The following is a 23587-nucleotide window of genomic DNA, read 5'->3' as shown; positions in this document are numbered from 1 at the left end:
GACAGCTTTTCTATTTAGATAAAACTCAAGGCTAGAGAACAAGTATTTCAAGAACTGAACATGAAGTAAAATAAAAAGAAAAATAAACAAGTTGTTCCAGGGAAATATTTATATTAACTTTTAACAAAAAATAAAAGTATAAACTGTTCTTGGTTGATAAAACTCACAGAGCTAGCGACAACTTTGATAGTTAGGAAGACAAATACTGGTATACCACTAACAAAGATGAAAACTGCATTTCTGGGTGATGGGTCTGCAAAAGTAATAAGCACCGCCTCAGAGATGAATGTACGAGACTCGCTTTTTCATTTAATGCTCTGTGTGCAGTTTTCCTGTAGTGGCCAGTTAAAGTAAATTAGTTCTATTATACAATCTCAAAATCAAGGTTAGTTGATAACCTTGATTCATTATGAAAAATCTAATAAAACTGAGCATGAGAATAGCAGACACGCTAGAGACTAGCTAGACACCACCTCACGTGGCCAGGACTCTCATACCTCTGGCCATCTCTAATCTTGTCCTTCGTTCTGCCCCAAACAGCCTTTCAGGACGCACACCTCCCTCTCACTCGCTGGCTTATCTACAAGTCATCTCTAGTGATTTAAAATTTTTGTTTATTCAGTCAGACGGTTTTATAAATGAAATGGTGGAATATATGGGAATGCTTACTTGGCACCTGTATATGGGATAAGCTGGGCTTGAAAAGAGTGTGGCTTTTCAATGTTATGTTCAAGCCTGGTATTAAATTTAACCCAAAACGTTTGAAGATTCAAGAATGATTATGCCTGTCTCTTTTAAAGCATGTAGCAATGCCATTTTTTAAAAGCTAACTTTGAGCTTTGTTTCATTTAATTATTTGGCAAAAACAACAATTGTAGCTCCTAGAATGATACACATTTATTTTACTGAAATGATTTTTTTCATTTCAGGGGAACAAAATATGTAATCTTTTATCCTCAGTGAAGAATTTAGCATAAAGATGTATTAATAAAACTTTTTAAAAGCCAGTATTTCTAAATATGGTACCATGTTAAAAGAATGGCTAAAATGTTTTCATGGTCACCTAAATCAAAGGATGATTAAAAAAAAGCATTAACTAAATGGATAAAACTTTATTCTAAAAGCTAAAAGAAACTAAGCCTTTGCATTTTAAAAACTGATGATTATCAATACTAAAATTTAATGTACTAAAAATGTTAGCAATAGAATGTGTTGTGAAACATGGTGTTCATTGTTTTACTAGGCCTAGAGTGCAAGGCACAGAAAGCAGAACCACCACTGAGTGTCAAGTGACAGACTCTGTACTGGCCTGACTGGTTACAAGTCAAAACCACAATGTTTACTAGTTCTCAATGTTTATAGCGAGTCATCCTTCTTGCTGTTTATCACTTTGTAATTACCAGCACCAGATAATCCTTTGATATATTCACCCAAAGTCCTCCAACAGAAAATTAAAAATGCAAAATCTTATTAAAATTAAACAAGGCACATTAAGCAAAAGTTTAAAATCAAAATAGAAAGATTGCACTTATATTTTTCATATCCACAGAATGCATCAAAAACACTTATCCTTGTATCTACAAACTTGCCCAAGATATGCAAATTATAACATTCTTTAAAACACTGGACAACAAAGTGCAAAAGTCGATTGAGAGAAGCTTATGTTAGAAATAATATGCATACTGATTCTTGCAACGACAAGGGGTCTGCATTGCTGAAACAGTATATATTTCTATTTCTTTTAGTCCAACAGAACCACCCTCCTGCTGTTTGGTGTCTTCGACCATTGGACTGTTGTTGCAGCTAACGGGAAACTGTCCACTCCCACCTGTTACAACAGCAAATTCTCTATCAACGAGCATTTTGTCAGGATCGTCTTCCACCTCGCCGTTCACTGGTGGCATGGAGTAATCCAAGCTCTGAGCTGCACAGGAAACAAACACAGTTTTAGATTGCCTGTACATACAAGACTTTACAACAGATGTTCCTCATTCTTTTTGTTAGGGCACTGAACATTCCACAATTGTCAAATAATTTCATAATCAACAGATGATGAACTTAGTACACTACCAAGAAACCTTTCCAGTGTATTTCCCAAAGTATGCAGTTTCAATGAAGTCAAGGAATTTAAGATGCCTATTTTAGTTTTACTGATAACTTAAACTCTCATTTTAGACTGTTATCATCCAGAGACATTTACAAAAACATCTCTAAAATTCAGCACTCTAAATTCTGCTCCAAAATATTCATTTGTTTTTCATAAAGAAATACTAGAACAATTCTTGAGTAACAAAATAAATACCATGGAAATGATTCACACACAAGAAAATATTCAGTAATTTCAGTAACAGGAAATAAAGTACAAGTCACCTCACGACAGGCCTGTCAATGCTATCCCGATGTGGCACTAGCCCCTGAGCTTCAAGATACAGTAAAACTGGGGGGGGGGGGGATACATTAGTCTTAGTTTCAAGATATTTGGAGCTGAAGCTACATGTACATTTCTTATAAAACTGTCATTCCCGGTATCTTAGAGATACTTTCCCTCCAAGTATTATAAATTCTGTGCAAACCAAACCAAACCAAACCACACCACTTCTTCCTGCAAACCCTAGTAACCCTCACTTCTCAGGAGCAGCCACTTCCATCTGATAAGGACAAATCTAGTCTTCAACATGTTTTTCCAAAATCAGATCCTAACAATCACTTTTATGCTTTATTCACTTACCATGGCATGAGTGTATGCCATCAACTAGGTACAAAAGAATATTTGAAGTTAGAAATCTACTGTATTATAACTCTCCTACCACCAAATTTCCAGTTTGGGTTGCTTCAGTTTTCTTTCCTATCATGAATATCTTAACTATCCTTATAAAAAAAGCACCTTTGTACACATTTCTGGTTCTTTACTCAGATAAATATCCAGCATTATTTTGGGGTCAAAAATATATACAACAAATAAGTAACAACTTTTAGTGCTAAGTATTTCAAGTAAGTAGGGACTTGAACTTTGAGCAGCTTTAATTACTAGTTTAGAAGCACACAAGTCATTTCTTCTGTGAGAGCAGAGTGGCGAGAAAGGAGATGAGATGCATCAACTCTTAGTTGTGCCACTTTTTGGTTGTTCACTGCTTTGCAAACAGGCCTTGACGGGGAATGGGAAGGCCCCAGCTGAGTCAGTGACCCCTTGCCCAAGCCAGCAACCTCAGGGTTTCAAATCTAGGACCTCAGCATCCCAGGTCGACGTTCTATCCACTGCGCCACTGTGGTCAGGGACAAGTCATTTTCAATATAGAAATTAGCATATTGCAGATTATTCCCTTAACTGTTAAGACCATAGATGACAATGTAGTCTTAGTGAAAGAGAAACCCAGATTCTGAATTAGTATGTGGAATAGAACAGTGTTATTTTGGGGTTTTAAAAATATTTGTTTTTGGCCCTGGCCGGTTGGCTCAGCGGTAGAGCGTCGGCCTAGCGTGCAGAGGACCCGGGTTCGATTCCCGGCTAGGGCACACAGGAGAAGCACCCATTTGCTTCTCCACCCCTCCGCCGCACCTTCCTCTCTGTCTCTCTCTTCCCCTCCCGCAGCCAAGGCTCCATTGGAGCAAAGATGGCCCGGGCGCTAGAGTGGCTCTGGTCGCAACATGGCGACGCCCAGGATGGGCAGAGCATCGCCCCCTGGTGGGCAGAGCGTCGCCCCATGGTGGGCGTGCCGGGTGGATCCCGGTCGGGCGCATGCGGGAGTCTGTCTGACTGTCTCTCCCTGTTTCCAGCTTCAGAAAAATAGAAAAAAAAAAAAAATTGTTTTTCAGATTTTATTTATTTTAGAGAGGAGAGAGAGAGTAAAGAGAGAGGGGAGGAGAAGGAAGCATCAACTCCCCTATGTACCTTCACCGATAAAGCCTAGGGTTTCAAACCAGCGACCTCAGCGTTCCAGGTCGACGCTTGATCCACTGTGCCACCACAGGTCAGAACAGTGTTATTTTGTGTTGTTGCAAAAAAACATGTCTGTGCAGGTGACGAGGCCAAAAGCATTCTACAAATATAGATGCTTTGAAAAACCAGAGGCATTAAACCATGGATTTTTAGCCTTTTCCACTCAATGCTTTTTGTAATCCTCCACAGGCCCCAAATCAGTATGAAACAAGGAACTTTTAAGAGATTAGTGGTAAATAGGCCACCTTAAAAAAGGGTGGAGATGTGACAGGAGGTCAATCCGATACCAACGGACAAAATCCACACAACTCTCAGTTCTTGAGAGATAAACCTGCAGTCAGTGTGGGTCTGGTTTCTTCCTTCAACCCTCTCCATTGTCAGATAAGCCAAATAAGCAGTTAACTGAGAACTGGTGCAGACTATCGTGGCAAACCCACAAACATTCTTGTAAAAAAGACATCACTGGGGATGCAATAATGCTTTAAGTAGCCACATCCTTGTCTGGTTTTGTTTTGGAATTCCAGTGCCACTGTCTGCTGGGGAAAATGACAACCAAGTTGTATCTGCAATTCCGGATCTGTGAAGAGCAGGTTTAAAAAAAAACGTGGACAGATGGACATGAAGGCCACCCCCAAAATCTTTGTAAAAGGACATTTGTCAATTCATTCCTTGAGACCTGTGCCTAGTCTAGTACCCAATGTCAATAAATGAAGCGCACACTCTAGCCATAAATGGCACAAACACAGAAAGCAACCAGTAAAACCAAAATGAATCACCATTTCAGGGGAGAGGTGAAGTGGGACATGAAGGAAGACCAGCCACGAGGGGGTCCCGAGTCAGTGGCCAAGTTAGTTTGGGGACATTCAACACAAAAATGTGTATATAAAAAGGAGCTGGGACACAATGCCATTTTAAAGCAAAAACTAGCCCCTTCACTCAAGGCCTATGAGGTACAGTAAGGTTCCATTTAGCAGATTATCTTTTGTTAACATAGGTAATTTCTCATTAGAGGATAAAAATTAAACAAAACCAAATGCTTTTATATTTTGCTAGTCAAACTTTTCAATGTGGGAAGCTCTTTAATGTGCTAGGCATATGTTAACACAGCCAGCCAAGAATTTCTTCCTCTGTAGATAGATAATCTTTGTAGCGAGCTGTTCCCACAAAATAGCTGCATGGCTATTTCATTACTTTGCTGTTAATACAGCTCCCCCAGAAGCTTGGGTAATATATTCTATAGTCTTCACTTCTTCTCAGCACCCACAGAGTACTCAAATTAGCTAGGTGGGGACACTAAGGTTGCACCTGCTTTTTAAAATTGTCATAAAATTAAAACTAGTTTCTCAGAATATTAACATTGAACCTGAACTTGACTCCTTTCCCTATAACCACAGATGTCACTTGTGATATTTTCTCCCACATGTATCTACTGCCATTGCCACAGGAACTGTTTAAACATTCCACGTTGCATTTGAGAAAGGTGACCTGAAACCCATCAGAAAAAGCCTCCTTCCAAAACTGTAAATTTTTATTGTATTTGTTTTAGAAGAGCACCTTCCTGTTTTCTATTAACTTCCACAGTTAAAAAGGAAAATTACTGATTATTTTATTGTGTCCTTACCTTTTAGTTGCTGCCAAAGCAGGTATTTGTTGAGCTTCTAGTACACATTAAACAATACACACTTATGAAGAAAAACAATCTAAAACTGGCTCAAGATAAACAGCTTCCTTTCCCCACAGGCATAGTTACTGCCCAAATCCTCTCATCCTTGAACTCAGGAGCTAATATTCCATTCAGGGAAGTGCCCAGGACAAAAGAGTTCTGCATTTATATTCCCATCTAAAAGTCAAGGGTTGAAAAAACCCTCTAAAGCCAATTCTCAGGGAACTTCTAAAACTACATAAACTGAGAAAGCAGTTTAAAACGTAGGAACGGCCCTATTTAACACCCAGACATTCCCTATACCAGGAACACCATCTGATGTACAAAAACTGCCAAGTAGTTTCATACAGTGGTTTAAGTGAAGTTTGGGGTAGTGACCTTTCTTTGTGCATTTTTACGATGCCAGAGGGCCTTCCCAGGTGCAGACCTACACCACCTAAGGGGCAATGGTGGGGGTCAGGCGCAGGTCACTTAACTGGGAATTGACCTCAGTTACCCATAAAAAGAACCAGAAAGCAGTATTTCCCACCAGCCATTACTAATTAGAACTATTCTGTTCTACAGAGCACTTTTAACCCAAATGACTACCTTTAAAATAAAGGTCATGTTGATAAAAATAGTACTTAAGCTAGTGTGAAGGTGGTTCTACTCTAAGGGAACGTCTTCTGGCACTTTTGACAGTCCATACTGCAGCAGACCAGGGGGTGGGGCAGTGGAGGTGGAAAGGACATGGAGTAGCACTGACAATACTGGAAACACTAAGATGTTTGGCGTTAAAATAACTCGAATGTGGCCCTGGCTAGTTGGCTCAGTGGTAGAGCGTCGGCCTGGCGTGCGGGAGTCCCAGGTCTGATTCCCGGCCAGGGCACACAGGAGAGGCGCCTATCTGCTTCTCCACCCCTCCCCCTCTCCTTCCTCTCTCTCTCTCTTCCCCTCCTGCAGCCAAGGCTCCATTGGAGCAGTTTGCCCGGATGCTGAGGATGGCTCTGTGGCCTCTGCCTCAGGTTCTAGAATGGCTCTGATTGTGGCAGAGCTCCGCCCCAAGATGGTCAGAGCATTGCCCCCTTGGTGGGCATGCCAGGTGGATCCCGGTCCTGCACATGCAGGAGTCTGTCTGCCTCCCCATTTCCAACTTCGGAAAAATACAAAAATAATAAAAAAAATAACTCGAATGAAAGGTACACGTGAAGCAGACCATCCTGAAGAGGTGCCAGCGGTTGATTCCCACAGTAGCGGTAGCTGTCCACTGCTGGGAAGTGACGGGGCACCTGAGGTTGGCTGAATTCAAAGTTGCAACAGTAGGAATCATAGAAATCGCTTGGTTAAGTGTAATTCACTGAGATCAGTTATAAAATGCTATAGGATCTTTAGGGATTAAAAAAACCAATTGTTATTCAAACACAATTAGGTATTCTCTAACTGGTCAAATTTTTAGAAATATAGCCATTTACTTCAGGTTTGAGAACACTAATATAAATGAGACTCCACCTCATGTCTATAGAATAAAGAACTACATTGAAAAACTGATTTCTTGAGGCCCTGGCTGGTTGGCTCAGTGGTAGAGCGTTGGCCTGGCGTGCGGGGGACCCGGGTTCGATTCCCGGCCAGGGCACATAGGAGAAGCGCCCATTTGCTTCTCCACCCCCCCTCCTTCCTCTCTGTCTCTCTCTTCCCCTCCCGTAGCCGAGGCTCCATTGGAGCAAGGATGGCCCGGGCGCTGGGAATGGCTCCTTGGCCTCTGCCCCTGGCGCTAGAGTGGCTCTGGTCGCGACAGAGTGTCACCCCTGGTGGGCGTGTCGGGTGGATCCTGGTCAGGCGCATGCGGGAGTCTAACTCTCTCTCCCCGTTTCCAGCTTCAGAAAAATACAAAAAAAAAAAAATGATTTCTTGAATCTCACATTTAAATAACTAGCTAACATACTCTACTTATGTGCTCAGCTACACCCACCCTCCTGTCCCCATCATTAAGGCTGTCAACATGAACAATTAAGTAAAAAAAAAAAAAAAGTTAAATTCACCCTGGAAGTGTGTTGAGAAACTTTCTCACTAATTTTAAAGTGAGTCACATTGAAGATAATTTCCTAAAAGATGTTTTTATATAAGTACCTACAGGTTATGTATGAGATGCTAAAATCAGTAATATACCTACCTATTTGAGTAAAACAAAACTAGTAAACATCTGAGACCTGGTATTACCAAACCTACTTCTTATGGAAATTGTCTCCAAAATAAATCTGTAAGTGACTTGGCCTGTCATTCAGTGCCTCTCCCCACTCAAGGTTCTAGAGCTGCACCCCCAAAAGTTATTGGCTAAAACAAGATAAAGGTTTCCGTCACGGGTGGGACAGTTCTTTTCAAAACCAGGATCACTGATAATTTGAACAGTAACTCTTAAGAAATACATATATGGATAATTGTATTTATTGTGTGTTAGTCCTGAAGATTAAGCTAACTAAACCAACCTGTACAAAGCAGCTCCATCTGAAGTCCTTTCATTTGATCTTGAGCAAATGGTTTATAAATGGGGGAAAACCCCAAACCTAATTATATAGATACTTCCTTGCACATCATAAATGAACTAAATCCCATATTGGGGAAATATCATCCCAAAATACTTTGCATCAAAATTAACCGCTCAAATAACTGGATTTTATTTTACACTGGAGTTCATGGCCACATCTATTACCATCTGTGTTCTGACCAAAGTGCATTCTGATATTTGCATAAATGACTGCATGGAAGATATTTTAAAGTGTAAATACACTTTACATTATTTTATAGTATAACTTGCTTCCAAAGGACAGTTTATATTTGAGCAGTACAAAAGGCCTACCCCTGGTTGGCAAACTGCAGCTCGCGAGCCACATGCGGCTCTTTGGCCCCTTGAGTATGGCTCTTCCACAAAGTACCACATGCAGGCGCTACCTCAATAAGTAATGTACCTACCTGTATAGTTTAAGTTTAAAAAACTTGGCTCTCAAAAGAAATTTCAATCGTTGTACTGTTGGTATTTGGCTCTGTTGACTAATGAGTTTGCTGACCAGGAGTAGGCATTATTACTCATTTTAGTTCTTTTACATCAATATAGTTTCCAAGGGAAAATCACTCCAATTACCTTAAAATGTTTGAAAAGTTTATTAACAAGAGATACTATTTTCTGTGGAGAAGAGTTACTTTCAGACATGATTCCATAGTAAAGTAAGAATTAAAGAGTGAATTTTACAGGGCATATCTTTAAGAGTTGGTTCAAACTATGCTTTATGTAGCTAAGATATTATATTAGATGCCCATAGGAGAAATCAAACTTGTACTTCAACGAAGAAAAAAAAAGATTTTACACTCTACTAAATACGTTCACATGTAGCTATTTTAGAAGTATTTTATATGCACAATACATTAGAAAAAAATACTTCCACTTTGGCAGAACCAAAAATTAATCTTCAAAATGAACTCAGAATGAGTCAAGACTTAAGATCACATATTTAGGCCTGACCTGTGGTGGCACAGTGGATAAAACATCAACCTAGAATGCTGAGGTTGCTGGTTCAAAACCCCAGGCTTGCCTGGTTAAGGCACATATGGGAGTTAATGCTTCCTGCTCCTCCCTGTTCTCTCTCTCTTTCTCTCTCTCTAATAAAAATGAATAAATAAAAATCTAAGATAAAATTTCCATTAAAAAATCACGTATTTAAAAGAGCAAATAAAGACAAAATGCCAGAAATTTAATGAACTAAAGTAATCAAGCTTGAATTGCATACTAAAAAATTGGTCAAATAGAAATGACCTATGAAGCCATGAACAATTTCACGCAAAACACTCATGCAGGGGGGGGGGCAAGATCTTATTTTAGTAATCAAGAATTACTGCCCCAATACACCACTCACAGCAAGTATGTAATGGTGACATAAAAAAAGAAAAAACCTACTCTTCCTTCCCCAGAGAGAGCAGTGGTAGGAGTGGGGGTGGAATGAATATACCTATCTCTGCTTACAAATATGAATTATACACACTCTTAAGTGACATGTGGGATAATCTCAGGACTTAATCTCACCACCAAAGGCGGGAATATTAGAAAGTTTAGGGAGTAAATAACTAAAATAATGCTCAGTAGACAAATGATTAACACTGGAAGAGGAGAAATGAGGTTGCCATCACTTCATGCACATGTGGAGCAGCGCTCAGCCTTAGGTTTGCATTATTATTTCCTGCAAACTTAAATGAATGCCAGACGTCAACCCCTTTTATTCTGAATTGAAATCCTCAGGCTATTAGGAATGGGCAATTTGGGAATGCTGCATGGTGAATTTAATGTGCAAAATGTGAATCGCTAACCCTGGTTCATCAAAATGAATCCTCGTCTGGAGAAGCAAAATAAAATCCCCTGAGAATCTTCATGATGCTTCAAACCAAGTGTGTGTAGTAATAGGGTTTAGAAAAATTAAATTCAAGTTTCAAGAATCCTTGGAAAGGCTTATTAGTACACTTAAAACACTGAGGTATTAGCCAAATCAGCTAACTGCAAAACCTTCAGAAACAAGTTTAAAAATCACTCTAGGTACATTTCTGTGTCTTTTTAGATTAAGTGACAAGCCTTAAAAACAAATAAACAAAACAAAAATAAACCCCAGAATTTAAAATTTATCCTATAAACTTACATACATGGACAAAGACACACAATTCTTGCATGAAGGCATGATGAAGCTAACATAATATCATTCCAACATATTAATCAGGCATTAAATAAACAAAAAAGAATTATTTTTAAAAAGTGGATGCTCTTAAAGAGCTTTTTAAAATACATTAGAATATATTGAAACATGTTACAAATAAATGTTGAGTAATACTTCACCATTAAAAAACGCCACTTTTAAACTTTGCACCTTCTAGATTATTAGGCTCATAATTTATAAACACTATGAATTTGATAAACTCTTACATTTGAGTTTTCATGCATTCATTTCTACAAAAATGTCACATAATCACAAGTTTTTATAATGACCAAGACCTTAAAAGTTATGAAGTAGGGAACACAATTTGTCCTAAAATAACTCTCTTTTCATCTGGATATACTTCAGTTAAAGTAAAGAGACAGAGCACTGAAAAAAGGATAGTGTTGACCCACATCAAATTTAAAGTCAACTAAAACCTTGAGCCAGCCGGCTTTTCTCACACTAGTATTACTTGACTTTTTTTAAAAGCCAAAAGGCACAACTTGTATTTAATTTCAGCAAATCTTATCTGAGTGCATAATTTCAGTGATTACTTTTTACTGCCATCTCTAAATTTTCTTCTAAATAAGTTTGCTAAACATTCCTGCCAAACTATTAGTCTTCTCATTAAGATATTTTACATATAGGTATATGTATACATAATTTTTTTCCTAGATACAAGGAAGGTTTTTTTCAACTTAAAGAGCAACTAGCTGATTCTGATTATTTGCAAACTCCAAAACTAAGATAAAAAGGTTTGGAAGGATACCTAAAACTTGACTTACCTTAGAGACTTAAGTCCTCAATGGCAAAAAGATACACCAGATCATGTGACAAACACACAACACTACAATGTGGGGTATGAAGACCAGCTGAGGCTAAATCACGTGCAGGTAGAAGAGTACAACCAACATCTACCTTCCCAGATGTGAAACTATGTTTTACTACCAGACCAACAATTGTTACAAGCTCAGGAACATTTACAGGAAAACAAAAAAATCAGGCACAGTGGCAGATTTTTTTAATAGTTATATTTCCAACAGATACAACAATCAGAAAAATCTAATTCATGGCAGGTAAACCCGGTGTGCAGAAAAGTTATATACACACATTTATATTTGAGCTGTCAACACTGTCCTGTTACATCCTCCCCTTTTTGTTAAATGGCCAATCTTCAAAGTAGCAATACAGGAAAAACTCCACCAACACTGCACCAGAATCCTCCGGGAACAGTGCCACCTTAAGTGAAGGTCTCATCTTGAAGGTGCTTTCAGCCATGAAAAAGTAAAACGTGTTAAAAAATAAAAAATAAGTAAAAATAAAAAGGAAACAAGTGTGCTCTCTCCCGCCCACAAAGTGGTCTCACCTTCGGTTCTAGCTTTCTTCACTCCAAAAGGTTCCGAATCTTCCAAGCATCTCTTGCGATTTGTTCCCACACTAACATGATTAGGAAATATATTCTGATGGCCCCCATTTAAGGTGCCATTATCATAGAAACGGTTCAGATGACAATTCTGGAGGTTCAAGAGAAACTGGGTACATTCTTGGAAACCCTGGGTTTGAGCAATGTCTGCTGCTGTCAGGCCACTGGCATTTCTCAGGCTGTACAACACAAAAACACTGAATTACACCCCATTAGCATTTTCATCTGGTCTCTGCTCCTGCCGAACTGACTAACTATCTGAAGGTGATATGAAAGAGTATACAGATTTACTTCATTAAAGAAGGAGTTACTCATCCTAGTTCTGTAACTAACTTCTCTCTTATGCACATTCGATTACTAAGCAAGATTTGGGAGATAGTAATTTAAAAATCAATATAGTACACTTTAAAAAAAGGCATCTTCCTATTTAACTTCTCAAATAATTTTTTGTTAGTCTGAAGAACCTAAATTTATGCTAACTTCAGACTTAACCTGAATTCTATACTATCTGCACTTAATTTTAATAATTCATTTCTTTAGCTTGAATAAGATCATAACAAACAAACATGTACTGAAATTGTCCATGGCATTCATAACAATTGGCTTCCTAAAAACAAAGGTGTGTAATTTACTTACCGACAAGCCAGATTTTATGCTAACATGTGACACTATAAGTGGAAGTTTAAAAGGATATCCTGACAGCCTGACCTGTGGTGGCGCAGTGGATAAAGCGTCGACCTGGAAATGCTGAGGTCGCCAGTTCAAAACCCTGGGCTTGCCTGGTCAAGGCACATATGGGAGTTGATGCTTCCAGCTCCTCCCCCCTTCTCTCTCTGTCTGTCTCTCTCTCTCTCCCTCTCTCTCTCCTCTCTAAAAAAAATGAATAAATAAAAAAAAATAAAAAAAAAAGGATATCCTGACATTTAAATAATGTATCATCAAACTGGAGGTGTGAAAAGCTGAGGGTTTATGTTTTATTTTTATTTTTTGGTCTTGCTTAGAAAAAACTTGTAGGAATTGGCATTCTAGAGCATTTGAGTGAATGTTTCCTGTGAAAGCCTAATAACTATTCTAGGAACTCATGCCCTAGGCTAAGAGTCCTACTACTGAAAAGAATCAACATCTTATGTGGTTAATAACCCTAACAAGTAGAAGTCTGATATCTTCTACTACAAAAGCTAAGATTCAAATTAAAGAAGTGGTGGCAGAACGTAAGTGATATAACTGAGTAAGATGAATATAAAAGAACCAGTTGAGTTTGTAGATATTAGAAAAAAATAAAAATTTAGAGAATGAAAGCAACTCCATGTTGAAGTTTCCCTGGAGGACAAGAAAATACACTCTGTGCAATAGATCTGCAAAAAAAGCAAAACAAATGTTAACTACAGGTTGATAAACTGAAACTGCAGAAGTATCAACAGCAAAGAAACCTCCTATACCTACTCAGCAAGCTATGCTAAGAACAGAGAAAATGTATGATGGTATCAAATAAGGTTTTATTCTGTGTAAGGGAAATAACCAATGCAGAACCCTCGATGCTTATTTCCTAGGTTAATATTTAAAAATATATTTTTTAAAAAAACTGGAAAATCAGGGACAAATAAGGGTTTCTCATTTTAAAAGATAACAGTAAGCCTAGAAATCATTATTTCCAGTCATCATACTCATAAAACTCCAACCTCAGGAATGAAAAATCTATTTATTTTTGGGTTATCACTAAACATGTCTTCACTTCTCAGGAGATGAGATAAACGTATCATACATTTTAAAGAAAGGCAAAAGCCAAATTCAATTTTATTAGATCTAAAAGAGACAAGATTTAAGAATCCCAGAAACCCACAATATTTTCTTAAACATGTAAGGCAGTTGTGAGCAACTACTGGGGACTAACACTGACATTTTAATTTTACCTAATAGCTGTGAATTCTGATGAATATTATTCTATAATTCTTAGTATTTTTATTTTGATATATAAATTAAAAGTAAACACTGAGGTTTAGGCATAGCAAATTACATGTATACAAAATGACCATATACTTTTTAATATTAACATGTTATTCAAATATTAACACTTTTTTATGTTATTAAAGTAAGCGTATAGGGATGATTTTCAAATGGTGTGTTTAATTTTCAGAAGGTATCACAAGTGAAGATGGTCCAAAAAGGTCCATCAAGAATATAAACAAAAAAATAAGTTGCCACCTGAAAATTAAAAAAAAAAAAAAATCTAACTTTGAAAATTTGAAGAAAAAGACCCAGAACATAAGCAAAGTTTACACAATGATCATTTCTAACTAAATATGGGCGTCCTTTCCAAAATCAAATACAGAAATGAGAAGCTGCTGCTTAATATTAGAATAAAATTGCGAATGAGGATTACTCCTTATCAGAGAATAAAAAAGAACAAAACATAGATTTTTTTTTTAATGTTAGCATTTACCACAAGTTCCAGTTCACCAAGGAAAGCTTGTTTAAGGAGCATGCTAACATTCTAAAGTTGTTAAAAAGAGTAACATTCAAAATACACTTAATCCTTTACTCTTCATTCAGAAACTAAACAGTAGATTGAATTGGGTTAGAATAGCAAGTTTACTGTTCTTTCAAGAAAATATAACCTTAAAGAAAAATAAGCAACAAATTAGTTCCAATATCCAGAGACTATAGAGCAGGGGTCCCCAAACTTTTTACACAGGGGGCCAGTTCACTGTCCCTCAGACTGTTGGAGGGCCGGACATTAAAAAAAAACTATGAACAAATCTCTATGCACACTGCATGTATCTTATTTTAAAGTAAAAAAACCAAAACAGGAACAAATACAATATTTAAAATAAAGAACAAGTAAATTTAAATCAATAAACTGACCAGTATTTCAATGGGAACTATGCTCCTCTCACTGACCACCAATGAAAGAGGTGCCCCTTCGGAAAGTGCGGCGGGGGCCAGATAAATGGCCTCAGGGGGCCGCATGTGGCCCACGGGCCTTAGTTTGGGGACCCCTGCCATAGAGTGTACCGTATTTCCCCATGTGTAAGATGCACTTTATCCTGAAAAATTTGGGGTCTAAAACTTGGGTGTGCCTTTTATACTGGTTGTAGTTTTTTCACTTGCATTTCCCGCCTTTTCATGCTTGTTTTGCGCTCATTGTTGAAGACAGTGATTCATCATCAGACACAGATAAGGACAAGCTAATGAATGGGAGTTTTGACAGAGACAGGAAGTTGTATGGATTTTATGTCGAATAAAACTTTAGTTCAATTAACTTTATGTAATACATTTTTTTCAAATTCTGGGCCCCAAAATTAAGGTTGCCTCTTATACATGGGAGCATCTTAAACATGGGGAAATACCGTAAATATCTGAGCAGGAGGAGTATCTGTCTAAATCTAAGATAATACAGCCAACATCACCTTACCCTGCCTCCTCTCCTACCAAAAGTAGTCAACCACTTGAACAGAACCTGATTGAGAAAGAGTTAACCAATTTTTGAGGCTGTGTGAAGTATTATATTCAAAACTCAAAGGAACTACAGCCAATTCATGCTATATACTCCCTATGCATGGACCACACAAGAAAGAGAGAACAACCACAAGTCAAACTGAACTTCTACTGGTTTCTCATATTAACTTTGGGGAACTGGAAGTCGGTAACCCATAGGGACGTCTAAACATTCTATAAAATGTATGAACAGGTACCAGAATCTGGGGCATTTGATAACTGGGAAAATCAATTAGGAGATTATAATTTTGGCCACATTCCAATAGTATTATAGGAGATAGACAAAAAGTATCCTTTCCCTGCTTCCTGTGAGTGCTAAGATTTAAATTATATTATTTCTCATGTTACTAAGGACTGAATGTACATAATACACAGTTTAATAGCCTTGATATTCCTCTCAAGCAAAAGATTACTAATACTTGACACTGATACACAACAACCAAACCCTCCAAAACCCCTCTTCTGCCTAAATGTTCTCTTTCCCATTTCCTCTCCTCCTTACCTACATTCATTACTCTAGTCCCCACCCCTGTGAAATGTTTAACTCACTAATTCTGCTTTGCTCACGTTTAAAAACTTGCAAGTGGCTGTTCAATTGTTGAATGCATATTTCAGAAACTGGAAAGGAATGTTAGGCATCATCTAATCCAGGGTTAGGTACTGTTTCTGCAAATGGCTAGAAAATAACTATTTTAGGCCTTAGAAGCCAGTCTCAATCACAACTACTCTGTCATTGTAGCCTGAAAGCAGCCTTAGACAATATGTAAACAACTGAGCTCAACTATATATTAACAAACCTTTATTGAGGAGTATTGAAATTAAAATTTAATATGAGAGTCACAAAATATTTTTAAATTTTTTTGTTCAACCATTAAATATGTAAAAATCATTCTTAGTTTACAGGTCATTCAAAAACAAGCAGCACGGTGGGTCTGTTAACATTTAACTAATAAACAAAACTGGTAACCAGTCCTTTTTTTTTTTCCTAGCGAGACAGACAGGAAGGAAATGAGATGAGAAGCATCAACTCATAGTTGTGGCACTTTAGTTGTTCATTGATTGCTTCTGATATGTCCTGTTGTTGATCCCATGGTCAACCCGGTCATCCTGTGTGCTCAAGCGGCAACCTCATAATTTTGAACCTGGGACCTCAGCGTCCCAGGTCAATGCTCTATCCACTGCACTACCACCGGTCAGGCAGTCCTCTCTATTCTTAACAGCTGTCTATGGATTCCTGAAAAAAGTCTTTCTAGTAGTGTCATAAACTATTCAATTCAAACAAAAATAAAACCTTTTAAAAAGTTGCCAAATCTATTAAATCACTAAATGTTAAATACCAAGAAAAATATCTAAAGGTAAACTTACATTCTTTACAAGAATGTAAAATAAAGGACCTTGAGAGAGCATGTAGAATACAATCATTTTTATTCCATTTGAGAGTTCCCTGTTTAAAGTTCTGTTTTACAATTCAGTTACGCAATGTGTTTAATACGAATAATATAATTATTCTCAAAACATTTTAATTGTTAATAAAAGAAGCTCAAGTCTTAAATTTTTCTTATATAAGCTGTTCTATTTTTAAGAATATTTCAATTTTGATGTTTTAAAATTTTGTTTTAAGAGCTGAAACAGTAATACTGGTTAAAATGAATTGTCAATGCATTAAACCTCCAAACTCTACTCAGTTTCAGGTTTCAGTAGGTATTAAACCTAAAGTATCATGTTAGTTTCCTAAAATTCAATGGGAGCTGGGCATATTAATGTGATTTAGAATTAAAAGGTTCTGTAATTTCATATTCAAATGTGGTACTATGTTCTATCAGAACACTTTTAACAGTCAAGCCTTCACCCTTCAATCAATTCACAGATATTCGCTGTGGGTGTACGATAAGGCCACAGTGCACTAACTGTTGGCCATTACTATCAACCTCAAGTGAGGTACTCGTTAAGATAAGGGTTAATGTGAACTGTAGACTTTATACACTAATTTAAAAAAGTACAGTATTTGGAAAAAAATGTTCAAAATCACTGCCAAAAACTTATTGTGCATGATAATTGGGGCAGTAACGACAGTACAGACATTATTTTTACACTATTTTTAAAAACATCCACTTTTTAATTTAGCATCTTCAGTTTGATATACTTGGGTAAACAGACTACACCTGATCTAAAATCTTCCTTTGTCTATTTCTGAAAATAAGAGGGTCCCCCACGGGACCAGTTGTTTAATAGCTCTAAGTTACCATCTCTGGTCCTAACATCCAATTTAAAAATCTTTGAAAACGGGCAGAAATGTAAAGAGATCAGGTATCTGTTAACTTGATTTCCAAACTGGGTCTAGTATGTTAAGGTTTAAAATTTATTTTCTTTAAATGAAAGTTGACATAATCAGATGTTTAGGCTAGTCAGATCAATTTGCTACTATTTATAATGGAAGTGATCTGCAGGTTCTAGTTTCTGTACCAGTGAGCCAGAAGATGAAAAGCCATCTTTGGGCAGACACCCATTTTCTCCCAATAGTTCCTAATATTCTTTCAAAATTAGAATATAAAAACAGGGGAGACATAAAATAATCTTTACTATAAATTACTTGCTTTGCTGAATAACTGGCAAAATCAAGATTTTCTTTTTTAAAACTTGATTAAAGTTAAAATATAAATGCATATATATACATATACATATACATACATACAGACATTTTCTGTAAAATTCTGAATAGAATATTAAACTTATTATATCTAAGAATCTCTATCCAAAGAACTCTAAAACACTCCCCCCATCTATTTTCCACTTACAGTGTCACAACATTAGACTATATGAGAAGCCATTCTAATAAGAACTTTTTATTTTTAACCTGAAAAACCACAGATCAGGAAATACCTGAAAGATAATTTTTAGAATCTGACTTGTCACATCACCTTCAGGACGTTTTCTTTTTGTTAATGCCATGTGACAATAAAGAATAACCACAAATTTTTATATAAATAATATTTCTGTTAAAGTTCTGATCTCAACTTAACTACTGTTAGTTTACAAATAAAAAGGTAGATATCATAAATTAGGGTAAGCAAAGCATGCAAATCTAAAGAATCTATATCTGAATTCCTAGATTAGCATTAAAACCAATCACCGCAACAAATACCTCAACAGTATGCCTCGTGTGGAGAAAGGAAGCCATACTGAACATTCAATGCCACAACTGTAAGGTTTTCGGAGAAGCACCTGTGGCAGTTTCAGCAGTTTCTATATGGAATGCTCCCCCTTTCTAGGATTACTTGAAAAAATCAAGTCAATTCGAATTACGTAGCTGTAAAACATTGACATGTGTAGTTTTTACAGATTCAGAATCTTCTGTGTGATTTAAAATGGGCAATGGTTCATAAAACAGGAAACTTAAATAATAAGGGATCACATATTTGCAGGCAACATTTGGATTAAAAATACATATACATACATAAGGTGCAGAAGCACATTTATTGAGCGTAAGCCATTGTCATGTGACCTCCTTGACCAAAAGTTATTGCTCTAAAACACTGCCTTTGTTAATCACTTGTAATAATTTTTAGCATGAAGCCAATTTAATTGTCATTTCAACAAAATTTAACAGTATGGACTAAAAACCATTATTAACTCACGATTCTGGTTACTTTAAAATTTGGTATGCTGTATCTCAAATACATTAGTAACTATTCCTAGATGGAAATAAGCAAATATGGAATCATTAAAAAAAAAGATTAAAAACATTACTAAATGTCCATTTGTACAACAAAACATTAGCAAACATCTTAAAATTTCTTCAGTAAAAGAAAATGTGTATTTTTAACCCTTTGGTATCCAAATTCTTATATAATTATGAAGACTTTCTTAAACATATTCTTTAGGTAACAATAGGAAGAAACTATTTTTTAAAGTTTCTACCTAAATAAATTTGGTGCCAAGTTTTCATTTTAAGTTCAACATTAATAAGAATAGCTGTACATTTTAATGAACCCCAATTATGTTTGCATACATTAAAATATAAGAGCATCATTCAAAAATGATGAAATATTTAACATGCTCCCACTATATTTTAGGAAAGGAAAAATAATATTTATATTTAGAAATCACTGGTTTTATTTGAAAGCACTATTTATAGAAGCAATAGTTAACTATTAAAACCTAATAACTTGAATATTCAAATATGAAAATAATAAAAATTCTAAACTACTTTGTCAACAACTCTACAATATTATCAGACCACCATCTGCTCTTGCCCAGCAGGCTGAACTTTAATAGCTATTTCAGGAAGTTAATTCCTTTATCTTGCTTGTAACACTTTAATACAAGAAAAAAAGACCCAGGGAATAGCAAGATCCAACAAGTTTGCCAAAATAATAATAGTTAAGGGAGGCAACACTAGGTAAGAGTGACTAAACACAGGATCCAAAATCAGAAACTACTAATTCAGAGTTTTAATTCTAATAAATTTCATAGTTGGACTATTATTACTCTGTAGGACAAATAAGTGAATAAAAAGAAACCACAAAAAGTAAAAGAAACCACAAATTTCAAACATAAATGAATGGTTAATAAAGTAAATCTGAGTTACATCTTGCCATAGGCAAAAGTTGTAAAGACACTTCTTACACTAATATTAAAAATATGCTTATCACATGATTTGCCCTCATGAAAATTTTGCTTCCAGACGGGGCTCTATGGGTAAACAAATAAAGGTGGGTCATATATATGGTCACCAATTATGAATCAAACTAAACCAACTCCATTTCAATAAAAAAATTTCTAAAAGTTCAGCAACATACTTTTTTTTTTTGCAACATTAAAACAAAGTCTATTAATATCACATTTTGGACTTTTATTATAGCCGACTGTGCCTGTTTTCTAAATTAGGCAAGAAAGACTTTTTAGAGTTGAGTCACTGAACTTGTTTATATAAGGCTACAGATGCTTCTTCAGCTATCTGATGATCATAGTTAAGTTATTCTTGGGACCAAAATAATTAAGTTAAAATACATGTAGTCCATTTGAAAATCTGGTTACCACAGAATTAACGGCTTCTACAGAAATATTATCCTATACAAAATTATGAGACTTGTCATAATCTAATCAAACCCTAGTACTGTATAATGTGGTATTAAAATGGTCTAGGAAATTTGCCTGAGACGTTTAAGTAAGTCTGGCTTCACTCTAAATTCTGCTAAATCCCTTATTTTTACTGAGGCATAAAAATGTTACGTTAATACCTGGTTGATATGGGAACATTCTCCACTTTAATCACTCAAGAAAATAAATACAAAGTAACCAAAATTAATCAGTGCCAACATACTAAAAGACAATACAAGGCTCAAAATCTGCACTTTACAATGTTGGTAATAAAATCACCTTCTAAATTATTAGCAGATAGCAAGTTTCCAAACACCTTGTAGTAAAATCATAGCAAAACGATCTTATATTGTAACTACTTTGATCACAAAATAAAAAATGAGGCAACAACTTTTCCATGTTAGTATATGTTCTCCTACCAATCAAAAATCCTAGATGTGAAACAAGCAGCACTCAAATACTGGCTGCCATGAAAAACTGAATAAATGAAATTAAGGATGACAAACTTAATGAAAACTCCATACTTGACATATTTGAGAAAAAAAATGAGAAGCATCTAGAAGTTTAGATCATTTTTAAGTATACAAACATTTAGTGAGGTCACAGAACTGACATTTAATCCTGTGTAATTTTAGTTTTAGATCTAAACAATAATGACCATCATATAAGTAGAAACAAACCATACATGAAAAAGAAAACTTGGCACCAAAACTCAAGATGTAAAATAAGAGAAGAAAAAGAAACTCCATCAATATACTCACGTGTGGTGCTAGAAAATGTAATACGATGCACAGCAGTTGACATGCGTTATCTTAGAGATGCAGCCTACATTGACAAGTTAGTTATACAACAAACCATTCTAGCCACAGATGTGTGGTACACTTGCCCTCACCACTATCTACATCAATGATCAAAAAGCAGCAACTTAAGACTTTGGCCACTTTATGCAGTGGATAAAAAACAAAATAGGAATTATCAAAATTATTAAATACCACCAAGTGTGATAAAATATTGGTAAGACAGTTTTTAATTTATTCACAGGAAGAGAAAAAATATTTTATTATCTCCTAAGTATTATGGCATGTAATGTGAAGAACTAATAATCTAGCCTGTTCTGAACTAAAAAAAACAAATAATTTTAAGTAAATTAATGATGTGCCCCTTGATCTTAAAACAAGAAAATGACATTTGCTAAAACTACACTTTACTATATAAGCAGCATTACTGGATAACAAGTACAATAGATCCAGGTATCATAATTTGGGGAAATCAAACTATTATTGATTTGTTGGTAGACTAAAACTGTTAAAACTATAAAAACGCACAGAACAAACATCAAAAAGCAATTTACAATTTAGCTTACTAGCACAATTGACATTTTATCTAGATGTTAAAACTAAATAACCCCATATAAAATTAATGATTACTTGTGCTCCATCTCCAGGCCAAAGACTAATAATAATTTTAATAATCGCTTTTGGCTAGGTGGCTCAGGCTAAATATTTCTAAAAAATATTTTAAAGTTCAGTCAAGGGAAATCACCATAATGCAGGGTCTCGAGGGAGTGGCTCTTATACTGAGAAGGAAAAACAGACTGGCACTCGAGGCCATGCTCAGTCACACTTGGTGGAAAAGAGACACTCGAAGGTCCTGTAACCAAGGACAGAATTGTAAATAAAATGATCTCATTTTAAAGACACCTATTAAAAGGACATAGCAATAGATATTTATTGTCTTAAAGGATTAAGCTATCCATTAAAATGAGTATAACTAACATTTTAGTAATAAAATGTTCAGGACCAATTAATATTGTTTAAAAAAATAAATCATTAAAAAGATCAACTTCTAATTATTTCAATAAATGACAAGCAATTTAATCAATTATTTTATGACTATTTTATAAGCAAAGCTTATTGTTAAAAACGAGTTTTTAATCTGAATACAGCTAAGAAAACTGCATATGTATCTTTGCTTTAAAGCAATCCACTGAGAATCATCTCAATGTTTTTAACATCATATAATAGATATTCAATTGTTTTTACGTTACCTTAAGTCATAACTACATATGAAATCACGAGGTTCCCTGCAATGTAACAGTTAATACAGGTCATATTTATAATACTAAATCACTACATAAGTAAATGATCCAAGCCCAAACTAATGACTAATCTTCACAACAATACTTAATGAAACAGAAGCTAAGATACTAAGAGCCTAATGATAGCCCCTGGTATTAGACAGGTCTTGCATCAACCTATATGATTTTTTACTGTTCAGGGTCTATTTTCAGTATTGATTAAATAGAGTCAAAACAATGAAGTGGAAACCAAAGGGTTAAACTAAGTTAGTTTGGTGGGTTTTGTTTCTCCCAGTGTTTAAAATTTCACATTTCCAATTAGAATAAAGTGGCTTGTAATTAATTTTTATGAAATATTCAAGACACTCAAGGTAAAACAAAAAAGCTGATATTATCATAGTTATTTTGGTTATTATAGCTCTATAGCTTACACTCAACATTTAAGGGTGAAAACCGCATCCATTTTGTTAATGCTGTGAACTGCAGAAGAAAAAATTTTATAACATAAAATCTTTAAGAGAAAATAAATACAAATAAATTTACTACCTAAAATAAATGTATAATGTCACTGCTAGCTAATGATTCAAATACAAAATAACATTGTGAAATAGATATTCTTAAAAATATTGTTTTACAAGTCATAAATAAGCTAGTTGATGCTAACTGGGCTACAACAAGGATATACTAAAATAATGCCATCAGTATCAAAAGCTCAGAGCGAGTTTGATGTTTTTAATGGATAGTTAACATTTTACAATGTTATATATCATCAAAAGTCGTAATAGGTCACATCTGCTAAAAGATGAGGAAATAAAATTTAGAAAAGCTAACTGTCTGCAAGAGTTTTTGAGCCAATGCTTAAATCCAATCCAAGGCCTTTGTTTTGAAATTACAATTTAGCAAGGAAAGTTTTAAGACTTGCCCACAGAGATACTAGTTAGTGGCAAAGTCATTGTTGCTAGGTTTCAAATGTTATTAGTCAATTGTTCTTTCTATCCTAGTATGCTCTCTCTCATGGCAAGAATTCTGATAGTGCTATGAAACCAAGGCCCCTTCTGCTGGTCAACTTAACCTACACAATTCTGCTATCATCGACCGATCTAAAAATCAAAATTATATTACTAACATTAAAATCAAAGTTTAGTTTGCTTGCTCTAAATACTGTCTCTAAACACAACACCCT

At 35.6% G+C, this 23587-nt stretch overlaps 1 protein-coding gene across 3 annotated transcripts in view; it reads right to left on the bottom strand.

Annotated features, from left to right (window-relative positions):
* Nucleotides 1-23587, bottom strand: part of ANKRD10 (ankyrin repeat domain 10) — a 36627-nt gene that overhangs the window by 2923 nt on the left and 10117 nt on the right. For 2 of the 3 annotated variants that reach the window (XM_066236503.1, XM_066236505.1), the window contains exons 4-6: nt 22375-22410; nt 11676-11911; nt 1829-1924 (exon numbers count right to left, since the gene is read on the bottom strand). In XM_066236503.1, the coding sequence (XP_066092600.1) occupies nt 1829-1924; nt 11676-11911; nt 22375-22410 (368 nt within the window). The remainder of the gene's footprint in view (nt 1-1828; nt 1925-11675; nt 11912-22374; nt 22411-23587) is intronic. The other variant, XM_066236504.1, reaches the window with a different exon arrangement.

Source organism: Saccopteryx bilineata, chromosome 6 (assembly GCF_036850765.1).
Source record: "Saccopteryx bilineata isolate mSacBil1 chromosome 6, mSacBil1_pri_phased_curated, whole genome shotgun sequence".
Classification (NCBI taxonomy): domain Eukaryota; kingdom Metazoa; phylum Chordata; class Mammalia; order Chiroptera; family Emballonuridae; genus Saccopteryx; species Saccopteryx bilineata.
This window is presented reverse-complemented; position numbering and strand designations above follow the sequence as displayed.